General features: G+C 52.1%; 1 protein-coding gene across 4 annotated transcripts; it reads right to left on the reverse strand.

Moving 5' to 3' along the window:
* Positions 1-60: 60 nt before the first annotated feature.
* On the reverse strand, positions 61-22220 carry SETD1A (SET domain containing 1A, histone lysine methyltransferase). Of its 4 annotated transcripts, none has more exons than XM_077141181.1 (19): positions 21544-22220; positions 20594-20758; positions 20297-20392; positions 18261-18531; positions 17040-17161; positions 16569-16798; positions 15427-16276; positions 14484-15269; positions 13853-14029; positions 13671-13758; positions 12775-12932; positions 12532-12619; positions 10223-10567; positions 3495-4538; positions 3059-3231; positions 2865-2975; positions 2528-2647; positions 999-1136; positions 61-917 (listed from the first exon to the last, which is right to left on the reverse strand). In XM_077141181.1, the coding sequence occupies exons 2-19, from the start codon at positions 20741-20743 to the stop codon at positions 744-746; spliced, it is 5121 nt and encodes a 1706-aa protein (XP_076997296.1). In that variant the 5' UTR covers positions 20744-20758; positions 21544-22220; the 3' UTR covers positions 61-743. The 4 variants fall into 4 exon arrangements, with proteins under 4 accessions (XP_076997296.1, XP_076997294.1, XP_076997295.1 ...); XM_077141179.1 differs by having other exon boundaries at positions 21505-22220; XM_077141180.1 differs by lacking the exon at positions 21544-22220 and adding an exon at positions 21345-21425.
* Positions 22221-22439: the final 219 nt, after the last annotated feature.

Genomic DNA, 22439 nt, shown 5'->3' on the forward strand with positions numbered 1-22439 from the left:
CTCTCTTCAACTTGCCCACCCTCTTATGTCCTCAATCCCTGTCCCACCCCACACTTCCCAAAGATACTGCCATAGCACTTTTGTACAATAAAGTTTAATCACAATTATAAAAATGTGGCGTTGGGTTTGCACTATTAACATATGTACAATCCAGCCCAACAAGAAGGGCCGACCCCCCACCTCCTGGCCTGGATGAACCTGGGGCCTCCAGACACAGGGTGGGAGGGGGCCCCCGCAGGGTCTGGCAGGAACAGATGTTGAGGCAGGGTTCCAGGCACGGAGTCCCCAGGACCTGGGGGCGCAGGGCCCCCCCCCAGGGGGAGAACATGGCCACTGCCCCTAGAGACCCCCAAACTGGGGAGGGGTGCACGCGGGGCACGAAGAGGAAATCCCCATTAACACAAAGCAAGGGGGCTAAGCAGCCCCCAAAGAACAGGATCTGTACACGCCGGCACCCCAGGTTTCCACAGGAAACAGCTGCTGGCAGCTACAAAACATTTACAGCTTCTTCTCCGCAAAGAAAAAAAATCAAGGGAGGGGATAGGTGGGCAGGGGCGACAGGGGAGGCAGTAGCTGCCTCTAGGAACTGAGGCTCCCTCGCTGGGGTCAGGGCCCTCTAACTCCAAGCTTAGAGCTGGGGGCAGTTAGGCCCTGTTGAACCCACTAAGGGTGGGGAGGGATACTGGGAGCTCAGGGCACCAAGGGGGAATAAATAGGGGTAGGGGCACCAGTCCTGCCCCACCTCAGTTGAGGGAGCCTCGGCAGCTCTCGGTGCCGCACAGACAGGGGATTTTGTTGTCCTCCAGTGGGAATTTGTAGTCATAAGTGATCTCCTCATCTACGCCGATGGGCTGTTTGGAGTAAATCACAATCTTCTTCTGGGACTCGATGGTGATCACCTTGGCGTAACAATTGGGCTGCAGGAGGGGAGGGCAGTGTGAGCTGTGCCCAGCCCCCCAGGACCACGACACTCCCACCCCAGCCAGCCCCCAGCGCACCGTGCAGCAGTGGTTGATGAACCTGGCCAAGTTACCGCACTTGGTGGCGTCGATGATGGTATCGTGGTCCACTCGGAACAGGTAGCTGCTGCCAATGCCCTCTTGCACATAGCGCTTCTCCCGCATATCAGCCACCATCTGGAGGAGGGCATGCAAAAGTCCAGGACCTGTCCTGCAGCTTCCTGCTAGCCCAGTCCCACCAGTCTTTGTGATGGGAGTCTACACGGACCACCTACCACCCAGGGCTGATGCCAACCCATCCTTGTCCTGCAGTTCTTCCTCTGGCTCCCTCTAACTTAAGGCACTGACTCTCCCTGTCCCAGCTTTCAACAGCCCTCCCTCTGTGGCCACCCACCCTGAACTTTGGGTTGCCATTCTGACCAAGTCACCTAGGACAGGACCCCAGAAGAGCTCCTGACTGCTGAGGGACTAGGTGATTCTTCTTCCAGGATACACACATAAAGAGGAACCCTTAGCTGCATTTGGGAGGCAGATAGCCAGCCATTCATGTTAGGGTCCACACCCTTGTGGGAGAGGGGGCAAATGATTTGCCAGAAAATGGGATGATGGCCCTCTGTTTTGTCTCTGGATGATCTCATTCCCTTCCAGGGCTTCATGAGCTAAGTGTGGGAACTCCTCACAAATTTTCATCTCCAGCCAACATCTACCTCCATGGAACTGAGCTGCTGGGTGTTCTTCCAGGGATATGTCCTCAGTATCTCAAGATCCATGTCCAGATTGGAACTCATCTGGTCCCCACCTCACTAGTGCCCTGATGCTGAGGCCAATGCCCCAAGAAATGGCCTCTGCTCCTGCCTTGCCATTGCTCTAAGCCACAGCCAACTCACTGCCTGTTCCTGCCAACCCCGTTGGACCCACAGACTCCTTACCGTCACCTCTGCTGCCACTATCTCAGCATGGCTACTCCTACCTTTGGCCTGTGTCTCCACACTAGGTTCAGTCTCTAGTTTTCTCTCTGCCATGGCCAGAGGAAGCATACTAACCTCCTAGCTAAGTCCTCTCCTGTAGAACCCCACCCAGCAACTGTTCTTCTCTTGGTCAGAGGTTCAAATTTATTAATGTGGCCCCAGGTCTGCAGAAGTTGAGCCCTGCATGTCCTCAAGATGCTGCCAACAGCCCCACATTTTACCAACCAGCTATGCTAACCTGCTCGCACTCAGACTGTCCTACCTCAGGCCTTCATACACGCTGACTCTGCCACCTACAGAACACTTTTCTTCCTCTGAGCTAGGGATCCCCAATTATCTTTCAGCTCTTGGTTGAAACATCACTGCCTCTAGGAGATCCTTCCTCAAACTTTAACAAGAAACCACACCATTTATTGTCAATACTCCCCATTAGACTGTCAGCTCCTTAAATACCAAGACGATGTCAGTCTTGTTCCCTGCTGTATTACTAACAGGGTCTGTTCACTAGTCCCTATTAGTAATTGCTAAATATAGGAAGAGAAAAAAACTCTTTTTTCCAGGACTGGCTGAGTCCTGGAAGTGGGTCAGTTGAGGCCTCACCTGGCGGATGTTCTGACCCACGTATTCGATGACCATCTCATCAGCTGCAATAGGCTCCATGGCAAACAGACCCCATTCGTGGATCCGGCTCCGGCCAAACCGAAGCTTCTTCTTCCGGAACTGGGGGGAAAAGAGCAGACTGCTGCTGGCTGCCTCCCACAACCTAGCTCAGCTCCTTGCCTTTCCTGTAGCCCTCCCCATGGGAGGCTGATCTGGCCACTGGCCTCCCCTTCCATACCCACCCCCAGGTCGGAACCACACACTCCTGCCCTGGGCCATTCCCCTTGGTTCCACCTTGTCATGGAGCCTCCTCTCTTCCAAGGCTCCTGCATCTTACCTTGAGTTGGTTCAGCTTCAGCAGATCACTATCCATGATGGCCGAGGTGCCAATAGCACTCAGCAGACGCCGCTGCTCAGACCGGCGCTCTGAAAGCACTCGATTAGTGCCCTGTGAGGAGGAAGGGAGGGGATGAGTGCCAGAAACAATGGGAAGAGGGTGCCAGTGGGCCAGGGACTGGGCCAGGGCCTGACCTGCGTGTCCACACCCTCCAGCTGCCGGGCCGAGACGGGGCACACATCCAGGTACTTGTCCTTTTCCTTCTTGCTGATGGGGTAGTAGCCTTCGCTGCGGGCTGAGCCTGTCTGGTGCTCCCGGGGCCCATCCTGGGGTCGCCGCTTACGTTTTGGAGTGCTCAGATTGGTAAGTGCAAGGGGTTAAGGAAGAGGATGGGTTCCTCACTGGCCAGACCCCTGGAACCCCAGTCCCCACCATACACCCCAGCCCCAGTGCAAGGAAAGGGCATCTGACCTTGGCTGGTGGCCCCAAGCAGAGTCTGGATAAGGGAGACGAAAAGGCAGAGAGAGACACCCAGGCTGATGGTAGTGAAGAGAAATGAAAGGATAGGGAGGGAGAGATGCAGGTGTGGGGGATGTTGGGAAGAGGACACAGCCTCCATGCTCAGGATATTGGTGTGATGGACCCAGTGGGTATCGTTGAGCCAATCAGCCCCACTGGTCTGCTGCAGCAGCCGCTCATAGGTGAGCCTCAGGTAGCCCATGTCCTCCAAGTCCAGGCCCGAGTTCCAAATGTCATATAGGATGGTCATTTGCTCAAACTCACTGCGGGGATCGAAGGAGGGGGGCGGGGGTGGAGGTGGGGGCGGGGGTGGCCTCCGGCGCCGGGTGTGAGAACGGAGGCTGCGCCGCCGGAGAGCCCCTTCCCCATCACTGCTGCTGCTGCTGCTGCTCTCGGATGACTCAGACTCCTCCTCTTCTTCCTCGTCTTCCTCATCACCCTCCTCCTGCTGCTGTGGCTGCTGTTTTGGCTCCTCTGCCTCAGCTACGACCACCTCAGGGGCCTCTAGGACCTCGTCAGCCGGGGAGCTGAAGAGGGCTGCAGGAGCGGGGACGGGCTCCGGTGGCCGAGGGGCAGGCACAGAGGGTGTGGGCTTCACAGCCAGAGCATAGTTGTGCTCTAGCAGGATGTGGCTGAGAGGCGGCCCTAGGCGCTCTGCCTCGTCTGATGTCTCTGTGGCCTCCGAGTCATCGCCAGGTGGCAGAGTAGCCGGCCCACGTCGGGCTGGGGTCAAGGCCAGGTCAGCCAGCACTGCTAGGTCCACCTCTGTCCCTGGCTCAGCCTCTTCTTCCTCAGTGGAGCGGCCTCGGCCTCCAGCTCGGCTCCGACCTCCTCGAGACACCTCCTCAGGCCAGCTCTTGACCAGAGACGCATGGTCCAGGGGCAGATTGCGAATGGTCCGCTCCACGCCACGGGGGGCTTTGCGAGAGGCTGGGCCAGGAGACTTGACCCGTGGGGGGGCAGCTGGGGGTGGTTCTGGGGCTGGTGCCTCCTCCACAGCAGAGAAGGAGACAGTTTTCCGGCGTTTCTTGGGTGGGGGCAGGAGGGGTATAGGAGAGGAGGGGCGCTCGTTGGGACATGGGGCAGGGGCTGGGAGCGCAGCTGGTGGCTCTGGGGGAAGCTGGGGCACACTGGGAGGTGGTTCCTCAGTGGAATCTGGGGAAGGAAGCAGGGTCAGAGTGTCGGCCTAGCATTATCAGACTGAGGTCCACTACAGGCAGGGGGCCGGGGGCTCAGCTGGGGTTCCCTCTCTGGGTCATCTGCATACCAGCTGCTTCTCACAGGTAGCACTTCATCATCTTAGCTTCCACCCAAGAAATTCAGACAGACACACAGACCCTTCTTCTTGCTTGGGGAAAACTGCCTTCCTCTCAGCCCTGTGGGTTTCCTTGACAGGACATAACTTTGTACCTGCTCACTCACTGTCAACAAATAGCACTAAACCCCAACCAACCATGCACCAAGTCTAGGGATACTATGGTGGGTGGACAAACACTGTCACAGCCCTTACGCAGCTTCCAGTCTAAGAAGGAAGGGATTACCCAAAACAAATGGACAACCAGAACTGTGAAGAGGGATGGGCAAAGGTGTCAAGGAAACAGATATTCCATTTGAGCCTTTCTGCTGTGAATGGCAGTGAGAGAACTACATCTAAAAATGAGGCCCAAAGATCAAGACAGATGCATTTTGTAACAAGAGCACAATAAGGCGGATCTGAACTAAAACATCCATTACTCAACTATGGGCAATATTCTCAATTTAGTGAGGAGAAAAAAAGATACAATGTAAGAAGCTGAGTCTTTGTATTAAAACACACTATAAAATTTGCCATTCCTCTCCACATAGGCCTGAAGATCTGCCCCAGCAGAGAAAAGGTTGGGGAGTGAGGTTTAAACTGAGCTCCAGAGAACAGTGTGGGGTGGGGATAAACAGTCTTAAAAATTACATTTTTGACTGTTTTCACAGGCAGCATAGTTAAAGCCCTCGGGGGCATGGAAGCACATCCTCCGTGTGCTGGGGGTCCCAAGTCTGCGGCACATGTGGGGGTCTGATCACCACTCAGGACATGGACTGCTCTTTTCCCTGAGATAGACCCTGTCCCCTGCAGACCTGACCACCAGATGACCCAAGCTGGTCGGTCCACAGTCTTGCCCTCTCATCCTACGCTTTACCACCAAATGGACCCCGACCCGATGCTTCCCCTGTTTCCTCGGTTTGAGACACCTCTCACCCAGAGCACTTGGGCAAGAGGCATTCCCCGACTTCCTTGGACACTGCTAACACCTTCCTCTCACAGGTAGGAGACTGGGATGGCGGAGGGTCTCTAGTGCTGGCCTTTAGGTTGGCCACACCTGACTAATAGCTAACATTTTGTGCCAAGCAACAATTCAAGCCTTTTACAGGATTAACTCATTCACTTCTCACAACTCTATCCACTAGATCCCATTAGTAACTCATCTCACAGAAGAAATGAGCAGTTAGGCCCTAGATTACATAGCAAATGACAGAGTGAGATCTGTGCCTGAGCAGCCAGGCTGATCGGTGCTACCGACCCTGTACTAGACTGTGCTGCTCTGGGAGTCTCGCAGTAGGACTCGGTGGTTTTGCATCCAGTGCGACCACTCTCGGAGCCTCAAGGCAGCCAGAACTAAGGCAAGCAGGCAGCAGTCAACATGTGTCCACCACCTGAACAAACGCTCCCCAACCTGGCCCCCTGAGCCCAGCCACTGGTTTGCTGACCCTGTACCCTCTGGGGGTCCTGCCACACCATGCAGCAGGTGAGGCCCCAGGCTCTGCAGCTCCAGAGTCATCTCCACCTTGTGTTGGGGCAACACCCCCAACCCCAACCTTCCAACCCAGCCCACTGTGACCTCTGGAACACTGGCTCCAAAGCAGAATAATTTCTCAGCTCAACTTCTTCACACAGATTTCCCTCTTCTCTCTGTCCAGAAGGACACCTGTTTATCGCTTTTATTCAGACACCTTTTGGGGAACTTGATCAGTCAACATAACTCACCTTTCTGCAGGAACTGCTCTCCCAATACCCCAAGAAGCTATGGTTTCCACTGCCTGACTGGCCTCCCTTCCCAGAGCCACCACTACCTGGACCTCCTAACCCAAGCCAGCCCGACTATTCTCTCTTTCCTGAGAATAAGGAGCTGAGAGAGGAAACGGATCTGCCCTCAGGCCAGTCCAGGGGTAGGAGGGGCAGACATTATCTGGTGGAATGGAGAAGCTAAAGCAGTGCATTTGCAGGAGGAAAGAATGAGCAGGAAGATGGATGAAAGGTGAGGGCTAAGGGCATTCAGGTCCCCCATCTGTGGGTTGTACCAGACAGGCCATACCCTGGAAACAAATCCCACTTCCTATTCCAACTGAGTAAAACTGGATCCTTTCACTATAAATCCGCCTCCACTAAGGATCCCACTTGCCATGAGCCACTTTACCCTCCCCGGAGCCTGTCTTACCCTCCAGGGTTCCTGTCCCCTTTGAAGACTTGTCCTTTGAAACTCGGATTGCCCTCAGGCCCCATCATTTCCTAAAAACCAAGGGACCTGGCTGACTCTTCCTCTTCTCTGCTCGTCATGCTATTCACCAAGGGGACCTCTGCACCCTACGTGTTCACCTCAGTTCTCATGTCTCCAGTGATCTCTTTCCTTCACTCTTAGCAACCTCTTCCAGTCACCCACCTGTACCTCATCTTCCACAAAAAGGGCTCCACTCTGGATTCCCCCCCACCCCTTCTTCTGACAACCATTACCCTTTCAGTTCGCCCCACTGTACCTTTTCCATACCTCACCTCTCTATCTCCCTCCAGCCCATCACCTGCCTCCTCAACAAATTTCTTGCTTTAACATGCCCAGACCCCAGGGACCCTCATCTTGAAATTTGCCTTCATAGCATCTGACACATCCTCAAGCCCTCATCCTTCCACCACCTCTTTCTGAGCCCTCTAACCTTGAATCTAGCAGGCCACCTGCCTGCTCTCCTCCTTCACCCCTGACTCCAGCCTTAGCAGGCTTCTGCGCTAGCAGTGATCCTAGTGGACTTCAGCCTCATCACTCAAGGGGGCCATTACCAATCTCCCCCTCACTCTCCAGAGCCCCTATTCTACCCATCCCCTTCATTCTCAGGAAACATCCTTCATACTGCACAGAGGACAAGAGGCCGTCAGGCATGAAATACCATATCTCCCTGCCTCCCATGTGCCAGCATCTTTGCCTCTGATCCAGGGCCCCTTCATTCTTCCTCCCCTCCCGCCTCCCAGGCATGTCATCCCCAAGAGTATTATCCTCTCTCCTGGTCCATCTAGCAATCCCCTCCTCCCTTCCATGTATAAGCATATTCAAGTGTCACCTACTTTGAAAAGCTAAACCTTCCATCAACCCTGCATTCTCTCCTTGTTACTTCTCAGGCCTGGGAGACGGCCAAGAGCTGTCTCTCCAATCCCAGCTCTCTACTTCCTAGCTGTGTATAACCTTGAACTTGTTCCTCACTAAGGCTTGAATTCTTCTCCTATAAAATGGGAGTGATAATAAGGATGTTGTGAGAACTAAACAAAGCAAAGAATTTGTAGCATGCTTGGCCTAGAGCCTGGCACACAGGAAGTGCTCAGTAATTGCTGGCTGATGGCACTGCTGTTCCTTAACTCTCTTTTCTTTCACAAGAGTCACCCACCCTTCCTGAAGAATAGTTATCTCTATTCTGTCACCTTCTCTCACTCCTTAACATCCCATAATTAACTTTAGTCCGAATCACTGAACTGAAATCGATAAGGTTAGCTGTCCCTCCTAACTGCCAATGCAACAGACACTTTCCTATCTTACAGTTTCTCTGCAGCCTGACGATACAGACCACTCCCTCTTTCAAAAACCTCTAGCTTCCCCTGGTGTCCAAACGCTACTCTCAGTTTCCCTCCCACCCCTCTGACCATCCCTGCTCAGCCTTCTCCAGTTCCCCACTCACCTTCTCTCACCCACACACCCTCCAGAGGAAAGCACCCACCCCCACACCCTCACGACTCCCAAAGAGTGACCTCATTTCCAACCTACTTTTCTTTTTCCAGAGCTTCAGTTCTGTTGATCCAACCACCTGTTGAATGTTTCTACCCAGAGGTGCCGGAGGCTCCTCAAACTTAACCCCAACTGAATTCCTTACCTCTCTTCCTGATTCTGGTTCTAGATCTTGAGTTTCCTTTCCTGAGAAATAGTTCAACTAAGTCGTTCTATCTACTCAATTTCTCTGAAATCTTCACACCCACTTACACTCCCAGCACCCTGCTGTACCAACCAGTGCTTTCATTTTTGCCCGTGTCTCACCAGTTTCCCTTTAGGCCTTCTATCAGTCATCCTACTGCCTGTCTCACCTTTACCCATTCCTCCTCTGCTGTACTGCCAGGACAATCTTCCTGAAATGGAAACCTGACCACGCACCTCCCTGCTGTCTTCCTGCCCCACTGAGAATGAGAATATTAAGGCTGCTGCCCTCTGATGCACCCATCGCCCTGTAGATGAAGCAGGAGAAGCAGGGAAATGAGAGCCTGGACCCCTCTTCTTCTGGGGTCTGAGCTAGAACAGAGTACACCTGTGCTGGGAGGTCTCCATCTGGTCATTGCCTAGCCTGGACCACAGTTCTCAATAATTTCCAAGTGGGAGGTCCCTGGGAATCCGTGTGGGTCTTTGAAGCAAAATCTGAAAACTCAGATAATTGATTCCCTCATAGAAACACTTCAGTCCAAGCTACCACCGTTGTTCGCCTGGACTATTTACTGCAATAGCCTCCTTAACAGACTCCCTGCATCTACTCTGGCCCCTCTCCAAGCTTTCTCTGCACTGCATCTTTCCAAAACACAAATCTGACCATGTAATTCCTCTGATGTCATTCTACTGCCCTCAAGATAAAGACCAAATTCCTAACATGGCCTCCTCATTTTGCATGGTTTAGTCCCTGCCCATTTTGCATGGTCTAGTCCCTGCCCAGCTTCAGCCATCCCATGCTGCCCTCACTTCTAACCCTGCAGAAGGCAGGCCTTTCTTTCAAGTCTTCCAACATGCTCTGGGCCTTTGCACCTGCTAATCACTCCTTGCACTTGCCTGCTTTGCCTGGATTGCAGCCCAATGAGGCTGTAGCAAAAAGACTTTCCCATCCCCACAGATGAACTCACTTTCAAAGTACCCTGTATTCTTCCTTCATGTGGCTGAGTTATCACAGACTGTAATCACAGATTACTATTTGACTAAAGTGTATCTCCTAGACTGCAAGCTCCATGAAAGCACCCACTGGACACACCATTTTATCCCTGTTCCTAAGTGCTTGGCTATAGTATGTGCCTGGTAAATATCTGCGGCCTCAACCAATAGATCATCTGGCAGGAAGATCAACTACATTTAAGTCATATAAAATAAGAGACAAATACACAGACCCACGAAAGAAAGCAAAGAGGGATCTAAATTCTGCATTAACATTGTTGATGTCTGTTTCTTATCTGTCCATTGAATCACCTGCAAACCCACACTACACATTAAGGAATGGGTTTAAAAATTTAGTAGGAGGAATCTGTTAACTTGGGAATTTCCCCCCTTTACTTAATTGGGAGAAGAGCACCCTTTTTATTAAGTGGCCAAAACCCCTTGTCTGGCTTTGTAAATCACTGTTAGCAGCACAGTTTAACTGTGTTAGGTCATAACATCTCCAAGGGGGAAGTGACAGGAGATACTGACTTTCATCCACCTCAGTCATCCACAGAGTCACACTGGTACACTGCTAATAAATGCTGGTTCCACTGTTCTCTCAGATACACAAATACACAAGGATCCAATCAACAACCCTGTACCACCTACCTACAGGCTTTGCTGGAGTCTTCTCCTCTTCAGGGAGAGGGGTAACTGGGGAGCCTGCAACTTTCTCGGGTTCAGGCACTTCCACAGGTGCTGGCAGGGGCACTGGGGTTTCTCTGGGAGGTGGTGAGGCTGAGGGGATGGTCGCTGGCGGCTCTTCTTCCTCTTCTTCTTCAGAGGCCTCAGATGAGGAGGAGGAAGAAGACGAGGAAGCCGAAGAGGAGGAGGAAGAGGAAGATGAGGAGCTTGAAGAGCTGCTGCTCCCAGAGCCTGATGTACTATCACTTTCACCATCTGAGTCAGCGTAGAGAGAACATTTGGAAGATGAATCGCTTTCCTCGTCCTCGCCTGGAAATTCAGAAGGGGTGATCAGGCTAAGTGGAATGAACCTTCACTTGGTTGAGCCGTGAGTTCATTCACTGACTCACCACTCTGGATGTTAGGCTCTGTGTGGGGTGCTGGGGAACCCAATAGGAATGAGAGAGAAGTCCTACCCTCAAGGAGCTGGATGAGCAAACAATTGTTCACAATCTGATAAACATCAGTATCAAAGGATAGAGGAGCATGGAAAGAGAAGCCCTGGATTCTGCCTAGAGGGTCAACTCAGGGAATAAATCCCTCCAGAAAGAGAGGTTGAAAGCAAGGGCAAGAGGGAGTCACCATGCAGATATGGGGGCTAAGCAGGGATGTCAAAGGTAAACAGGTGAGAAAAGAAAAGATGGTATGTGGTGCATTTGGAGACAGCCAAGCCGCCTGCTCTAACCACAATAGCTTTTCCTAAAGTGGGTCTTACAAACATTGCCTGGATGATGGATTCTGTGCAAAAGGATTCTAGTATGAAATAAGCTTATAAAATATTACACACTAAATGTTATCTGGAGACTGGCCACACAAAGAGTGTTAAGAAGTCCAGCGATAAAACCTTGTTTCACTTGAACTCAACATTTTCCAAACTTGTTTCATCAAGGAAATCTACAGTCTTTGAGGAGCATAATTTGGTCAATTAGAATAGAAGATGTTGCATACCAGGGAGGGGACTGGAGGATGGAGAAATGGAGCGAAACAGACAAGCAGGTGTCTATAAATGGCCTTAAGCACCAGGCTAAGGAGTCCATGATTTGTCTTGTGGACATCAAGGAGCCAGGAAAACATTCTAAGGAGGGAAGTAAAAGGGTCAGATGTGCATTCTAAGAAATAATTCTGCCAACAGGTTAGAGAACGGGTTGAAATAGAGGGGAAAGGATGGAAACAGAAATGGGGAGATCATTCAAGACGGGTGAAGAATCTAAGTGAGGAATGAAGAAAGTTCAAACTAAGATAGGTAGGAACAATGGAGGTGACAAATTTAAGAAATACTCAAGAAATAAAACTGATGGGAATTGGTACTGAGTGGATGTGTAGGGGTCTCAAGCCCCCACTCCATTCTGTACCTCCTCATTCTCTCATGACTTTGGCCTCCTTCACTGAAATGAGAGGCTCTCAGGCCACCACTCTCACCCTTCTGGCTTCTGCTGAAATGGCACCTTTCAGAAGCCTTCTTTGACTGTCTTACCAAAAAAAGTGATAAACCTTTCCTCAATCCCCCTGCTCCATCACTCTCTATACCACAAACCTATTTTACTTTCTTCAAATCATGTACCTCACACTGAAGCAATATTGTTTGTCCACTTGTTTATCATGTCCCTAACCCATCCAATTGATCACAAGCTCCACAAAGGCAGGACCATCTGTCTTGGTCACTGATGTGGTTCTAATACCTAGAATAGTGCCTGGTAGGGAGCAAAAGCTCAATACATACTTGTGAAGAAATGAAAGAAAAGGAAGGCTGACCTAGGTGCCCAACGCCTCAAAGAATGTGGAAGAACACATCTGGTCAACAGAAGGACAGAATGATGATGGTAGCCATGGGAGAGGAGGAGGGAGGAACAACTTTAGGGCCTGGGCCCTAAAGGAAGAGTAGTGCCCAAGGCGCAAAAGTATGGTCTGGTAGCATTTCAACAGGTGGCAGGAGCATGCAGAGCTGCTGTCTCTAGGGCCTGGGAAAATCAACAGCCTCTGCTGGGTTGCCCTCAGGGGAAAGCCACGTTTCAGTAGAAGGGGTAAGCAGGAGGCAGCATTTTGGGTATTGGGATTATTGTTTACAATGGGTCAAAGGTTCCAAAGATGTGTGTCTAAAAGATAGTTGCTCTTGGGGAGGGCAAAGATTGCCAATAAATCCAACAGGAAGGTTATGGGGGCTCAGGAAAGGGCTAACTATGTGGCTGAATCCCTTTCTCTCCATACCAGAATTCTATGCAACTGCCTGTGCTTACCATCTGATGCCTCTGTCTCCTTCTTCGTGGTATTTATGGCTTCCTCTCGCTCTTCATCATCTTCGTCTTCCTCATCCTCCTCCTCATCCTTAAGGAAAGGGTCAAATAAGGACTAACAGGAAAAGGGCACTGGTCCTCCAAGAGGAGCAGCTGTCTGATGTCCAGCCTGGAGAGAAGCTGGCTGTGGGGATGGAGACTCAGGAAGTAGGTTTTGGGCAAACATGGAGTGCCTTGGCTCCTCACCTTCTCTGAGGAAGACTCTTGGGATGCCTCCTCCCCTTCGCTGTCCAGTGCAAAGGCCTTGCGGTGCTTGCCCTGGGCCTTGCCTCGCTCTTCGTCTCGCTTTGGGGGCTTGGTCCCTGGACGTCCTGGCTCTGCAGCCTCTTTCTCTTGCTCAGGGTCTAGGCCCAAGTGAATGAGTAGTGGTTAGGGCAACTTACCATCAACAGTGACAGTTACTATTTTCCTACCTTGTGCAAGGAGCTTGACATACATTACTGCTAATCTTCCCAACAATCCTACAAGATGGACCTAACTTTGCTCACAAGAAGGTGAAGCTGAGCAGAAAACACAAAACCCTCATAGCTGCCTAACTTTTTATATGGCTTTAACCATATCCTGCCCTTTTCTCTTTCACCCTTTTCTGGGTCAGATGGAAGAGGGAGATGAGTTATTATGCTGGAACCATGAAAACAGTACTAAGGTCCATGGGGATGTAGGGAAACAGATCTGACTCAAAAAGGAAGCACTGTCCAGCCATGCAAGATGTCAAACAATAATTCAGACCTGGACAAAACAGTAGGAAGTTTATAGAAGAGTTGAAGTATCAGATGGTAAATTTGGGCAGATGATCCTTTTTACCTTGAAATTCTGTGACTCTCTAAGTTGACGTCATTATCCCCGAAAAACTGAGATGCAGAGAATTACTCTTACCAGAAACACAACTAAAATCCAGCGCTAACCCTATCTGGTGCTTCTCATGCCTATCTGAACTGTTTCATTTTACCCTATACCAAACTCTCCACTTGGCTCCTTGTTCTCAAGACACCAGGACCCCTGTCCCTATCCCTTGCTTTCCTATCAATATAAGTAGAAAGGGACCCGGTCCCCTTCTCTTTCTGCCTAGCCTCCCAACTCACCATCTTCATCTTCCTCAGCTGGTGTTGAAGGCCGGGGCCTCTTTTCTTCACTGGCCTCTGAAATTTCAGATGGCTCTTTCCGCTTTACCTGGAGAGATGCGGAAAAGTCCTGTTTGGAAACCAATTACCCTAACCCCACCCCCTTCTCCCCACCTTACTCAGAAGGGCACAGTTCAGGGTACCTTGAAAGAAGGGAGCCGCAAGGCTCCTCGCAGTCCTGACCCAAAAGCAAAGGCCTCGATGCCTGTGGTACCTCCACTCTTGGCCCAGTCAACGAGGGACAGCAGGCCTGGCTCCTTGAGCTTTGTTTTCTCTTTATCCTCTTCCTTGGCTTGTTGTTTGGCAGCATTCTGGAATGGCTGTAGGCAGCAGAAGACTGAGCCCAGAACTCAGGTGCTTCCTCCTGCCTGAGAGCTCCACCCAGGTCCCATGAATACAGAACTACATCTACTCACTCCTCCATTCGCCACATAACTACACCACACTCTGTATTTCTCAAGTCTGTTCATTTAGTCCATCAACTTTGTGAAGCAGCCACTATTATTCCCACTTTATAAATGGAGAAGCATTTCAATGGAGAAGACTGCAACCCAGAGATGTAAAAGGCCTTGCCCGCAGCAAGGAAGCAAAGGATGTAGGGCAAAGCTCTTTTGACTCAAAGGCCTTAGAGTCCCCTACTTCTCTGTGCTCCCCCTCCTCCGTCCCCAAGTACCCATGGTCTCACTCTTCACCTGCCTTGAGATGGACTGCCAGAGGTCTATTTCTGCTAATGGAACCTCCCAGGTTTCCCCAGGCCCAGGTAGTGGTCCTTACCTTGGCCTTTTCTTCCTTGCTTTCCCACCACTGGTCAAAGGCTCCAAAGGCGACATTCTCCACCATCTTGCGATTAAGGTCTCGCTGCATGATGCTCTTCATCTCTTGAACTAGGGTAGCCAGCACGCGGCCCACAGTGCCTGCTGATGGCAGAGTCTTGCCCTCTGCCAGCTCTGCTTCCTCCCTGGGAGGCAGCCGGGCCTCTTCTCCTGAGGTTGAGGAGGAGGGCAAGGGCTCGGCTGCCATGGGCAAAGGTAGGTGGTAGGTCTCCCGGGAGTATGCCCCTCGGCCTTCTTGCCCTTGTGCGTACAAAGCATAGGGCAAGCCATAGGCTGCCTCTTGCGGGGGTGGGAACGGGAGGAAGGCCTCCCCAAAGGCCCCACCTGGGGGACCAGCTGAAGCAGCAGTCAATGCCTTGCCCTGCCGCAGCTGGTGGAGCCGGGTCAACATCTGGGTCTGCATCTGGAAGGACATGGGCATCCCTCCCCACTGAGCCCCGAGTCGATCCATCAGCTCCAGGGAGTTCACAAAATCATAGATGTGGGGTGGGGGTGGAGGAGGTGGTGGGTATTCAGGGGGTAGGGGCCCATCGGGTCGAGGTGGGAGGAGGTAGGCAGGTTGGTGGGGAGGATAACCAAGGGGAAGGGAAGCCAGATAGGGAGGGGGAGGAGGGGGAGGAGGTGGTGGGGGTGGAGGCTGCTGGGGGGGTGTTGGGGCTGGAGGGGGCGAGCCACCCCTGTCGTCGTCGGAGATCTCCATGTCCTCTCCAGAAGAGCATGGAGAAGCCTGAGGGGTGAAGAGGAGGGTCACAGAGAGCTTCTACCTGTTCCTGGGCTTTTCACCAAATCCCTGGATCCTTGTCTAGTTTCCCTTCCCTTTACCCCAGGGCCCAACCCTGCCTCCCAGATCCCAAGCACTGTATGCTGGCTGACTCCAAACTCACCTGGCTCTGTCCGTTGGTCTTGGGAGACTCCCTGGGAGCCCCTGGTTCCCCGCTCCCCGTAGGAGCCACATCCTCAAAATTAGCGGGGGCTGGAGGGGGCGTGCAGGGCCCATGTCCTGACCCAGAAGGCACCTCACTCCCTGTGTCTCTAGCCCCAGGGCCTGCACTGCTGTTCTCTTCCTCCTCCTCCGTGTCAGAGGCCAGGAAAGAAAACTTGGAACGCTGCTCCTTCAGCAACATTTCAATGCGGGAATCCAGGCTGCTGTGTTGCGCAAAGGGCACACTCTCATTGGTAGTCTCTGGTGCTGGAGAGCCTGAACGGGCAGGTGAGGCTGGGCGGGGGGAGGTCCGGGCTTCTTCTCCCTCAGGACTGGGTCCCCCACCCCCACCACCTCCACCAGGTTCTGGAGGCTCTGGGGGCGGAGCCTCCGAGGCAGGAGGTCGGTAGTCCTGGTCAGCAGGCCGGCTGGGTTCAGGGGGCAAGTAGGAGGTGTAGGAAGGTGGGAAGCGCTCAGCTGTGTTTTCAGCAAAGGGGGCCCCAGAGGGCTCCTCGCGAGTTGCTCGGCGGGGTGGGTAGGAAGCATGGCGCTGGTAGCGAGTCCAGCTTTCATAATATGCTGGATAGTTTGAGTCAGAACCACGAAAATGAGAAGACGAGGAAGAAGAGGACGATGAGGAGGACGAGGACGATGAGGAGGACGAGGAGGAAGATGCAGCGGTGGCTGCAGTGGTGACTGAGATGGCCGCAGAGGTGGTTGTGGGGGCAGAGGAAGAGGAGAAATGGCGGCGGGAAAAAGATTCTTGGTAGCTGTTCTCCGACCGCCGGGGTTTGAAGGAGGTTGAAGTAGTGCTGGAGAAGAAGTGGGGGAGTTAGCTGGACTTGTCTCCATGTTACCAAACCCTGGTGTCCTGATTCTCAGTACACCCAAATCCCTCTACACACCCTGAAAGGAAGATCTCAATGCTACTGTTTTCCTGAGTTATTGACTGAGTTGGCTGAGGACTCGGATTTGTTGGTTGAATCCAGAGAAATTAGGACAAATTATTTCCAATTCCCTCTTGGAGAGACCTGGGTTCCTTCTTCCCAGTGGCAGCTCCCAGGATTTGATGATTAGGGGCCCCAGATGGCATCTGCTCTGTACCTGCTGGAATAGGCAGAATCCTGAGAGTAGGGGGTGCTGCCCCGAGACGTGTAGGGAGTTCCTTGGGAGGACTGAGGGGTGAACTGGCCAAAGGAAGACGGGGTGTCTTGTCGGCCGCTAGAGAAGCTTGTGTCCTGGGAGCAGGGGGTGCCATTGCCAGGGGTGCCCACCACAGCACTGCCTGCTGGGTAGGCCGCTGTGTCAGAGGAGGATCGGCGGCGGGATTCAGTCTGGAGGGTGGGAGTGAGGCAGAGAGAAAGTAAAACAGATCAAGTACCATTAGAGAACTCTCCCACTCCAAACCAAGAATTCTATTTCCTTGTCTTTTGAAAGCTTCCAGACACTTTTTCTAACTCTTCCGGCACTTAACAGGAAAGCTGAGAACCTCCCAAAGGCTGCTCTTGCTCCTGCTCCTGGCACCCAGGTGCCATGCCCACACCGCCAGGGCTGTGGTAGCCCCAAACTCCTCACCGTCTCAGGGGTTGCACTACAGCCCTGGAACTTCTCGCTCAGGGCCTTGCCCCCAGTGGGCACTGTCTGGGGGGTGTAGGAGCCATTGACAATCAGTTCATAGTACTTCATTCGCTGCTGTCCTGGAGGAAGAGAAATGGGAACCAACAGGGTCAGACAGACAACACAGCTTCTTCCTAATCTGATATTTCTCCTTCTCTGTCGGGCTTTGCGTTTCCTACGATTTCTTGGAGTCTTAGATTTGGAGATTTAGTTCTTCTATCTTATCTCTATCTTTGGGATCTTATAGCCTGTCCCTAATAACATATGGTATACGTTTATACCATAAACACACTGTATAACACTTCAGATTACAAAAACATCTTTACTTATATTACTATACTTGATGACCACAAGGAAGAAAATCATTGGTGTCCCTATTTTAGAGGAATAAAGGAAACTAACCTGCACAAAGTCACAAATCTATTTAGTGGCAGAACCGGAATTCAAACCCAGGCCTTCTGATGCTAACTCTCACCATGCTCTTTTTCCTATAAAAGACGCAAAATGGCTGCCTGACGGCTAAAAGCAGCCCACAGTGGTATTTTACTTGCAATGACTTCAAAAATTCTGGAGGGAACCAGTATTTAAAACCATGAAATTTCACACAAAAATCTGTATTTCTGGCTTCTTTTTTAAAATTAGATTACTTGGCAACATTAGTCCTCATTGTAAATTGTTGCCTAAAGAAGCTGTCTCTTTAGATGGGACTAAATTTACATACAGTTCACCATAGTCCCTACTTCTCCCTATTGCTCCTTATCACAGAAGCCCCAGATGAAGACAGATCCTTAATTCTGTATCCAAAAGTTCAAAAACCAAAAACCTGGTATTTTTTTGGAATTTGATTTCAAAACCTGACCTGAGCTGAGGCTACTTACTATTTATTACTTCTACTAGTCTTCTATCTAGTGTGACGCTTTATACATATTCTTACAGATAGAGTCAAGTACTTGGCCATGGATGCTGCCCCAGACCCTGCTGGAAATAACAGGCAAAAGACCACATACATACCACACCCCTTACCAAAACTGGAAAAATACCCATTTCTGAAAGACATCTGGCCTCAAGAGTTTCTGATAAGAAATTGTGAACGTGATCATTTGCCTGGCCCCCAAAGGTATCTGAGTATACCACCTCTGCTGGAGACTAACTTTAGACAGGGGGCAAAGGAGTCCTTACCTTTGATGTCAAGCTGGGCATGGATGATGTTGCCCATAACAGATGTAAGGTGGAGGTTTTTGACTGTTTCCTTGGCTCCCCGAGTGCTGGTGAAGAGCACACGGGCCAGGCCCAGGTGCTTGCGAGTACGTGGGTGAAGAAGGATCTCCACCTCTTCCACCTCACCATACTTTCGGCACATATCCTTCAGGAATGTCTCCCGCACGTTGTCATTCAGTCTCGCGAAGGTCACTTCCTTCAGTGGGATCTGTCCGATATAGAACTCATCCAGCTGTGGAGAGGAAGGGAGTTGGCCTGGAGTTTCAAAACTTGTTCTTTTGCCCTAGAGGGAACTTTAGATCCACAAGGTCAATAGAAATGGGACTGAGAAACTGAGGGCCCTGGGAGAAATATCATAAAGAGAGCCACAGCTAAAGGATACACAGAATAATGGCAAGAACCAAGAAAAGAAACGTGCAAACGAAGAAAAAACATACGTGGAAGGAGCAAGTCATAGGGAAATAATTCATTTGCTCATATTTTACTAAGTGACTTCCAAGGCCTGGGCACTAGGAATATGAAAATGGAGAAACAGTGACTCCTGTTCAGAAGAGTGGATAAAACAGATAGATGCAGACAATGACAATGTGACGCGACAAGTGCGAGCAGAGGTGCGGACAAGTGCATTTGGGAGCCAAGAGAAGGAAACCTTTGTTTGGAATGGAGTCAGGGAAGGATTCATAAAAATGGTGCCATTTGTATGGAGTTTTTCAAATAAACAGAAGCTTACCAAGATGACAAGAATTTCTAGGACATGGAGCCATAAGACAACTTGGCATTTTCTGGAAATTACAAAGTGTCTGGTATAGGTGGAACACAGGAGCATGGTGTTAAGACAGGCGCTGAACTGGAGCCAGATCAATAATCATAGACATCAGTGCTCAAAAATGGAGACTGAGCAACAAAGGGAAAGTAAGAGAACAGGAAAATCAAAGCAATAAGTGACAGTAGTGTGGAGTGTGAACTGGAGGTGAGAATGGAGTTAAGGAAACCAAGTGAAATAAATACAAGGATTTGCATTAAGGAAACAGCAACAGGAGAGTTGAAGATGGAAAGGACACATGTCAAGGCATGGGGACAGATTCTTGGCGAGGACACCCTATAGAGGACAGGAGAGTCATAGGATGCCTCCTGGTTTCTAGCTCATGCACCTGAGTGGAAGCTGTGGCCATTCATCAGTAGAGGGAAAACAGAAGGAAGGACTGAAGTGTTAAAGATCATTTGTTATAAACCTCTTGAATTTGAGGTACCTGTGGGATCTCCAGATGGAACTGTCCCTGTAACAGGCATGTAGCCTGGAGTTCAAGAGAATGATCTTGGCTGGAAACAGATTTTGAAGTCACCCACATTTAGGTAACAGTCAAAGCTGTGGGTATGTAAGAGACTGTCCAGGGCAAGTATACAAATTAGAAAAAAAAGAGGGGGGGGGTGAGAGAGCCCCAGAACAATTTATTTAAGAAGGAAGAATAAAGAATTAATGAGGAAAACTAAAGAACCAGTTTGCTAGGCCCATTTCAAGGCCTGATGAGTATCCCACTAGACAGGGAAATGGGAGTCCTCTAGTCCTCTTGAGCTAAGAAGAAAGAAGATCACCAAAGGAGAGGTGAAATACAGAACTCCAGGGAAGCAAGGTCCTTGTCACACACACACACACACACCCCGTTGAGGAACTGGGATACCTAAACAGAGCACTGTCATGCCATGCACCGTCTAGTAATGAGAATAGCAGTTCAGCCTGTCTTTACCTCATCCTTCAAGAAGTGAACATTGCTGCCACCAAGGATATACATGGGAAGCCTCACCTACACCTTTCTAGAAGATACGCATCCCTCTTGTCCATAGCAACTTAGTCTCAGAGCCTCAGAGGTGGTCAGAGCTGGTTGTGCACCTTTCATCAGAAAATCCCTTCCCATTAGGCTACTTTATGACCAGACTGTCAGGATGGAACCTCCACATCCTCCAAGGACTACCACACCAGTAGACTAGCAGGCACATACCTTAAATTTAGGGACAGGGAGGGAAAAGTCTCTGTTTTTGGACCTGACGTGGCAACGGGGATCTTGGAGATCTTCAACTGGTATATACTTTGAGTCCTAGGAAGGAAAGCAGGAAAAGACAGCTTAACATGAAACTAGATTGCTGAGCTCTAGGAAGCTCATCTGGAGACATATATGCACTGCCCATTTTTTTCAGAAGGCAGGCTATGGCTCCAGGAGTTCTAGATGCTGGACAGAGGTAACAGAGAGCCAGGGCCTGGAGTTTCCTACATGGAAAGGAAAGGCCTAAGCACTCACGTTGACACTGAAGTGGACTCCATCATAGCGATACACCTTTTGAGAAGGCCTGCGCAAGGCAGGGTCCAAGGCAGGATCCACGATGAGCTTGTAGTTCCGCCACTGGAAGCTCGGGGCCTTCTGCCCATCTCCCCCACCTTCCTGATCCATCTTTGCTCATTTACACTGTTAGTAAAGAAAAATACGCAAAGGGGTTCAGGACTTAGGCCTGACTGTCTTGCAGCCCCTTACCGACTAGCTCAGACTCCAGGTTCTCATTAGCCCTGTTTCCACACCTCACCAACACTCGTGGCTCTCCCAGATTTACCCTCAGGTACCCACTGTTTCACCACAACACCCCATTCTCTCCCCACCTCCCAACTCTCCCCTCGGGCCCCCAGGGCCATCTCGCGCCCCCTTACCTTCCCGCTCTCCCTAGCGCGCGCCCCACTTGGCCTCGGAGCAAGACCCCTCCCCCGCCCCCTAGTAGGCCCCGCCCCCTCCCGCCTCCTCACCGGCCAGCGGCCCGGGCCAAGCCCGGCTCCCGCTCCCACACACCCGCTCTCGTCCCCGCGCCCCGATCCTCTGGCGGAGAGGTGGCACCTCTTCGGGGCGTTGGAAACACCGCGAGACCGAGCCCGAGACCCGGCTTCGGCCCCGAATCCGGGCAGGGGGGTGGGGGGAGCGCGCGCCGCTGCCCTCTTCTCCCGCCCCGGCGCGCTCTGCCCCCCCACCCCCGGACTCCGCGCACGCGCGCCGCGGCCCCACTCACCCGCTCGTGGCGAGCGGCTCCCCCTCCCCCCACCCCGCGCAGCACCTTAGCGGCGCGAGGCGGCGGCGGCAGCGCGAGACCCGGCCCCGCAGCGGTGGCGGCGGCGGCGCCCCCCCACCACCACCACCTCCCCGGCGCGCGCACCAAACACCACCGCCACCTGCACGAGGCCCAGCGGGCACAGGGTCTGCATTTGCACTTTCGCCACGGCTGCCGCCGGGAGACCCACGGGGCCGAGGGTAGCGGCCTCGTCTCGGCCGGCACCCTGTAAGGCTCGGGAGTTGCGGCCCAGGGAGCCTGGAGATCGGCCGCATTCCCCGGAGAGTGGGCTTCACCACCACTATCTAGCTGCTTCGGCCTGCGTCCCTTGACGAATCGGCGGCGACGAAAGCTGCGACTAGTCCCTGAGGAAAAGGGGGCGGGGCGGAGGGGGAAGAAGCCAGCCAGAGCTGGGGAGGTTTGAGTGGCGCGTTGAACAGACGCAGATTCGTCAGGCGGGCGGGGCAAATCGGTGGACAGGATGAGCGCTCCTTTGCTCCTCTTCCTTGCCCCTTTCTCTCGCGGCGAATGGGCTAAGGGCCCGCAGATTCGCCACGGATCCTGGCTTCAGCTGTCACCTCCCTTCGCCCTCCTTGGCGGAGTCATGAAAATAACGCCGGTTAGCCCACCCTGTTGGCACGTCTGTCACTTTTTCTGGATCTTTCTTACTAGGACAACTCAGAGGGCAGTCCACTTTCGACTCAGAAGGGAACAGTTTCGGCCCAGCGCTCCTCTTGGAGTCCGATGAAAATTTTCAGCCGAGCATACAGGGCCGGAGCAATGTTGAGGAGCGGACCTAGCGAATCTGCTGCTCCCACTGTGGGCGGAGCCAAGGCGCCGCGCACGGAGGGGTGTGGCCAGAGCTTGCGGAGCCCGGTGCTTCAGGGGTGCTTCCTGTTGGACCCACCAAAACCGGGGCGGGCTGGGAGGGGCGTCTGGGAGGTGGAAAAATACAACCAAGCTGTGGTGACTCAGGCCGTTTGCCTGGCGGCGCACAGAATGCAGGGAGTGTTTTTCTCCCGTTATGTCTCTGGGACCTCTAGTTGTCTAGGAACC

Source organism: Tamandua tetradactyla, chromosome 23 (genome assembly GCF_023851605.1).
Source record: "Tamandua tetradactyla isolate mTamTet1 chromosome 23, mTamTet1.pri, whole genome shotgun sequence".
NCBI classification, from domain to species: Eukaryota; Metazoa; Chordata; class Mammalia; order Pilosa; family Myrmecophagidae; genus Tamandua; species Tamandua tetradactyla.

What these genes read in the sequence shown, in the direction of transcription:
- SETD1A (XM_077141181.1), bottom strand. Translation starts at nt 20,743, where the DNA reads ATGGATCAGGAAGGTGGGGGAGATGGGCAGAAGGCCCCGAGCTTCCAG. An exon ending in AGCTGAGGAAGATGAAGATG is followed by an intron (nt 12,933 to 13,670) that starts GTGAGTTGGGAG and finishes ACTTGGGCCTAG; the next exon opens with ACCCTGAGCAAGAGAAAGAG. An exon ending in GACTCCAGCAAAGCCTGTAG is followed by an intron (nt 4,539 to 10,222) that starts GTAGGTGGTACA and finishes TTCCTTCCCCAG; the next exon opens with ATTCCACTGAGGAACCACCT.